This window comes from Tupaia chinensis, unplaced genomic scaffold (assembly GCF_000334495.1).
Source record: "Tupaia chinensis unplaced genomic scaffold, TupChi_1.0 Scaffold000511_1, whole genome shotgun sequence".
Lineage (NCBI taxonomy): Eukaryota > Metazoa > Chordata > Mammalia > Scandentia > Tupaiidae > Tupaia > Tupaia belangeri.
Window position 1 is genome coordinate 2,623 of NW_006160024.1, and position 6,307 is coordinate 8,929.

Genomic DNA, 6,307 nt, shown 5'->3' on the forward strand with positions numbered 1-6,307 from the left:
GCCAAGTCATTGGGTTTGAATGAATGAAACATTCGCTCCTGGAGCGAGTAATTGATGCTACGGCTATTTAAATAAAATCATTCTTTAAAAAAAAATTTATATTGGGGCCAGCAGGTGGCATGGTGGTTAAGGGCGCTAGACTCCCACATGGCTGACCATGGTTCGAGTCCTGGACCTGGCGGCTTGCTTTCTCTCTCTCTCTCTCTCTCTGTCCCTCTCTGGACAAGTGAAAAAATAAATAAAGTTAAGTAAAATAATTATTTTAAAAAATGATATAAACGCCAGTACAACTCTGCTGGAGCTAAAGCATGGAAAGAAATCAAGAAAGAAAAAAAACAGATATAATACCACTTATCTTAATTTACCAGAACTTGTCTCCTGCTTTACAGCTATAACGAATCGTTCCGATGTCCGATAGGAACCATTTATTTTGTCATTACAAAAGCACCGAATCGAACGCTTAGAAAAGGTGCACTCCTGCACCATGCCTGCGGCGGCTGCAGCCCGCGTGGCTGTCGAGCATGTCAGACATGCCTGGTGAGATCTGTGAGGTGCCAGATGCCAGATCTCAGAGACGTTGTGTCAAAGCGTTATTGTGCTGATTACATTTTGAAACGATAACATTTGAACGTATTAGGTTAATAAAATACATGACTAAATTAGTTTTACTGTTTTTTTTTTTTTTTTTGAGAGGTTTTTGCTATAGGGTGCGTGCGCTCGCCAGAAAGACAGAGAGACAGAAAGCAGGAAATCACCTTCCAGGGGGGATGGTCACGCTGCAATCCCTTCTCCTGTCTCTTCTCGGGATCTTGGGCACGCACGCACATGCACCCGGCGTGAGTTTAAGCCACTGGGTCTGGGACTCGAACTGCGCTCAACTACATGGGAGTCCAGTGACATAGCCATTACACTAACTACTGGCCCCAGTTTTACTTTTCAAAACTTAAAAAAATTATTCAATTTTATCGTTATCATTATTATTATTTTAAAATTTGACCAGAGAGAGAGGGAAAGTGGGAAAGCAAGCCACTGGGTCCAGGACTCGAACCGTGGTCAGCCTTGTGAGAGTCCAGCACCTCAACCACCATGCCACCTGCCACCTTCACCTTTTAAAAGCTATAAAAATGCATTTATGAGAAAAATTTAAATTACGTGTCTGGTTTTCATTTGTGACTCACGTCATGTGTCTGTTGAATGGTCTTGGTTTAGACACAGTTCTCTTTCCTGTCTCGTGGGCCAACAGGCAGGTAGAGTTCGTCTGCCTACAGTTAAAATCGTAGAATTTTAATTGCAGAACTCACCTTTTTTTATCTTCCATGGCTTCGAATCAGTGCTGGATTTCTCAGATTTCTGTAGAGTTTAAACCATGACCCTCATATCGGCCCATTCTATTCTTATACATTACTTATTTCTCTGAAGGGATGGTAACAGCTGTTACTCTGAAAGGATGCCGAGTGGCACAACTGGATTAAGGAGAGGCAAAGGGACGTTGGTTCATTTTTGTGAACATCGTAGCCTTTACTGCGCTGCTGTGGGGTATGAGTCTCCCAAGGAGAATGCATGGTGCGATACCCCCAGACTTAACCACGGAACACTTCCGCGTTGGCTGCAGGACAGCTATGCAGTCCCTCACACAGCACTGTGAAGGGCTTCCCATGTGAACTCATTCATTAATTCATCGACTCTTTTTAAACAAGTGTTTTATTGACTTAGTCCCTGCCTGGAAGTGTTCCCAATCAAAGAGAAGGGCAGGCCACCAGCTAGGACAGAATCCTGGAGAGGGCGTGTCACCCAAGCCGAAAGAGCAGTGTCTGCAGGCAGGGGATGTCGAGCATTGGGGATGAGGACAGGTGTGCCCCTCGGTCCTTAGTTAATGTGGGCTGGGATGCCAAGCACTGTCAGGCTTTTCTGTTCATCTTCATAGCAGCCCTGTTTTTTCACCCACTGTGTCAGGAGGTTTATCTACTAAGTCGTCAGGAAAGTCATGATGTGTTTTTGCATAGAAAAATACACCGTGACTTTTCCCATACATTGGGGCATCAGAAAAGTCACGGTGTATTTTTTCTATGCAAAAACGCATCGTGACTCTTCCGAGGACCCAATATTATCTCTTAATTGTTACAGCATTGTGTTTAAACCAGCGCTGTCTGGGAATTTAGGTTGTCAGGGTCACCCCCCTGGGAAGCGGTGAAGCCAGGAGGTGAACCCAGAGCCCCAGGCCCAGCACTGCCTGCTGTAGGCGTGGGCGGGTGACTCGCGGTCTTTCTCTTTCCCAGGTTACGGCCTGCACTGCCACAGGGCCATCACCACCATCTGCCGGCTCATCGGCATCAAAGACATGTACGCCAAGGTCTCCGGGTCGGTCAACATGCTCAACCTCACGCGGGGCCTCTTCCATGCTCTCGCCACCCAGGTAACCCTTCCCGGGCTCGGAAACAAGTGGTCTGTATTTCAGTTGCACGTGTCAAGGACGCGGTGTGGGGCCCCCCGGGGGTACTCTCCAGGGCCCCCCGGCCTCAGGCTTCCTTTGCCATCTGTGGCCGCATCAAGTTAGTCTCAAACTCTCTGAAGAGTTAGTTAATGCAAATAAACCTTTAAGAAATACTTTGTATGCTTTTTGAAGTTTTAAAATTCAGTATTTTTTGACTGACACCATGCCTAGTGATTGAAGGAGGCTGATTTCATGTGGCTGACCACAGTTCGAATCCTGCTCCTGGCAGCTTGAAAAATATGCTGGGTGTGTGTGCATGGGTGCCCCAAATCCCAACAGGATGGAGAAATAGAGACGGGATTATGGCATGACCACACCCTATGAGACACCTCATGAGGGTCGCTTTCTTCCTCTCCCTGTGTCTCTTTCCTCTTGTCTGTCTGGCAAGTGCATGCACCTTTTGACCAAAAAAAAAAAAAAAAGTCAGTATTTTTAAAAGCCAGTAATTACAATCTCTGTCTTTTTTTTTTTTTTTTTTTGAGAGGTTTTTGCTATAGGGTGCGTGCGCTCGCCTGACAGAGACAGACGGAGAGACAGAAAGCAAGAAATCACCCCCTCCCCATGGGGGATGGCCACCTCTCAATCCCTTCTCCTACGTTCTCCTCTCAGGATCTTGGGCACACACGCACACGCACCTGGCGTGACTTTAAGCCACTGGGTCCGGGACTTGAACCGCAGTCGACTACATGGGAATCCAGCAACAGCCATTATACCAACTGCTGGTCCCTACAATCTCTATTTTATTATGAATAAAAATCCATTGCTTGCTCTGAAATTCCAACAGTCTGGAAATCAAAAATGCAGAGGAAAATCCCTTTCCGAATGTCCTTTCAGTCGGGACGAGGGCGAAGCCCTTAGGCCTCTCCACATAAGAGGAGCACGGTCAGCTTTCTCGTTACCTCCACAGGTGCTTCCGACTAGCATCTGCGTTGCAGGAACCAGAACATTAATATGCCAGGCGATTGGCCCCTCAGCCTGGCCCTGATTTACTCCATGGCGGAGGGGAAGGGGCGACGTCTGCACAGGCCTGCCTCCTGGCAGCCTCCTCTCTGGGCCGGCCTGTCCTGTGGAAGGACGTGCAGACCTCAGCAGGGCTGGAGAGGGGAAAAGACAGCCAACTTCAGCTGGCTCCACCTGCCGGGCTTGGTTCACCGAGGACTTCAACAGGCTTCCCGACAGAATACAAAGGCGATTTCAGAATAAAATGGGCCATGGCGTCATTTTACATGTCTCTATTCAAAATAGGAAAATTAATTTAAAAAAAGGAAGGCTTTGGATACAGGATCTTTTTGAACCACTTTTATGTGTGTTGATACTATCTAAAACAGCTTTCAAAGCTCTTCTGAACTTTGACTCGCTGTTCAGGTTTGTTTGATGTAACCGAGGTGTTGATATTAGAGAGCTCAGATTTATAATCCAGTAGACTTGTTTTATGTGATTTTTTTTTTGTCAGTACTTTGAACCTTCTGCTGTAATTCCATGTATCATCACTTCTAAAATGCCATCCGTTCTAAAAAGTTGCATTCCTTAATGTGCCACTGAGACTTTAAAAAGTGCCACCATTTTAAGTAACATGCTATCAAAAGACACCAATTTAAATTATGTTGTTGTAAAATAACTTTTCTTTTTAAAGGATTATTTATTTGTCATTATTATTATTATTATTATTTATTTGACTAGAGAGAGAGAAAGAGAAAGTGAGAAAGCAAGCCACCAGCTCTGGGACTCAAACCGTAGTCAGCCATGTGGGATTCCAGCATCTTAACCACCGTGCCACTTGTTGGCCCTGTGAAATAACTTTCCTAGTTTCAAATTAGAACAATACAAGGTGACCATAAAGTTTGGAAACAAGAGCTTGAACATACCAGGTGTTTCAGGTACTAGGAATAAAGTCTCTCTTAAACTTATTTCTACCAGTGACAGATCAGCACAGCAAACACTGTAAAGCCAGTAGGTGGTCTAGCCCTAGTGCCTAGAATACCTGATCTATTCACGTCCGTGTTCCCAGCCCTCATGGCCACCTTATGTTGTGTTCCCAGACACCTGTGGCCACCCTCCCTGGAGAATCCCCAAGGCCTGTTCATCCAGCTTGGGACTGGTCTTGTTTCTTAGTTACCCCCCAGCCCCCAGCCCCTAAGCCCCACTTATCTTCTTGAACCAAATATCATGCATCTTTTTTTTTCATCCAAATATTTTACTATATGTGTCTAAAATGTAAGGATTACAAAATACCCCATAGGGGGCAGGAGGTTGGTGTGGTGGTTTTAAGGCCCTGAACCTCCCACATGATAGGCCACAGTTAGAGTCCCAGACTCGGTGGCTTGAAATTCGTGCCAGGTATGTGCGTGTGCCCAAAATCCTGAGAGGAAAATGGAGGAGAAGGGATTGTGGTATGGCCATCCTCCTGGGAGGGGATGATTTCTCACTCTCCCTTTGACTCTCTCTGGTGGTGCATGCACCTTAGGGCAAAACCTAAAAAAGGAACATATCTAAAAACTTCATAGTAACTCAGTCTCATCAGATATCTGATCATTGTTCACACAAACGTGCCCATTTATTAGATTTACAAGAGCTTTTTACCCAGTTCACTTGAACCAGGTTGCATAAAAGAGCAGGACTAATCCGTAGGCTGCTTTTTTTCCCTCCTTGTAGTTTTGTTTGTTGAAGAAATCCAGTAGTCTCGTAGTAGTTTCCAGCACCCCACAGGTGCTGACTAAGTACTTACAGGATCCTCACTGTGTGTTCTCCTCTGTATTTTCTATAAATTAGTAGTGAGAAGCTCGGCGAGATTTAAATTCAGTTTATGGCACATAATTAGGAGGGTTGGGAAGGCATGAGACCAGAGGCTGAGGCTCTTCCTCCATCCCCGCTGGGGAGCAGATGAGGCTGAGAGGATTCCACTCATGACAGGTCATCCTGTCACCGTGGTTCGCCATAAAACATTAGCCACAGTTGATGGAAATGGTCTTTTTAAAAATAATTATTTATTTAATTTTTGATTTATTCATTCATTTATTTTAATTTGATCAAAAAGGGGAGTGAGAAAGCACGCTGCCAGGCCCGGAACTCGAACCATGGTCGGCCATGTGGGAGTGTCCAGCCCCTTAACCACCACGCCACCTGCCGGCCCCCAGGAAATGGTACTTAAATTCCCCAGTTGTAGTGTTTTTCTGCCGACTTCCCTCTGGCCGAGGAAGTTCTACTCTAGCTGCAGATGAACTTCATGAACCTGACCTGGCGTTCTTAATTCGGTCTCTCCCAGGAAACCCACCAACAGCTGGCAGATAAGAAGGGACTGCATGTTGTGGAGTTCCGGGAGGAGTGTGGCCCTCTGCCCATTGTGGTCGCCTCCCCCCAAGGGGCCCTGAGGAAGGATTCAGAGCCGGAAGATGAGATTCCAGACATCAAACTGGACTGGGAAGAAGTGAAAGCCACGCAGGGAATGAAGCGCTCTGTGTGGTCCAACTTGAAGAGAGGCGCCATGTGACATGTGATCTGCTCTGGCCACCTGCAGCCAGCCCTGTGCTGTCCGGCACCTGGGAGAGCCCCGAGCCCTCACACCATGGGGTGTGTCCTTTTTTTTTTTTTTAAAAAAAAAAAAAAAGGGAAATCTTACCTTAGCTCCTTTATTTACAAATAAATAATTATAACTTTTACTTGTTAAACACATGGTATATGCTAGTCAGTGTGAGAGGGGCTTTCCAAACGTGTCTCAGTTCAAGACTACTTTAAATATTCCTCGAAACCCGCAACAGTAAGTGAATTAGAGAGGCAGGCCTAATGGTCCAATCCAGTCAATAACAATACGTACAATAA

General features: G+C 45.9%; 1 protein-coding gene across 1 annotated transcript in view; it reads left to right on the top strand.

The window, feature by feature from the left end:
- Positions 1-6,079, top strand: part of LOC102483414 (28S ribosomal protein S5, mitochondrial) — a gene marked incomplete at its 5' end in the record, with an annotated part of 7,197 nt that extends 1,118 nt beyond the window's left edge. The window contains 2 exon segments of the mRNA XM_006156673.3: positions 2,277-2,413; positions 5,754-6,079. Coding sequence (XP_006156735.3) covers positions 2,277-2,413; positions 5,754-5,978 — 362 coding nt within the window.
- Between the last annotated feature and the right edge of the window lie 228 nt (positions 6,080-6,307).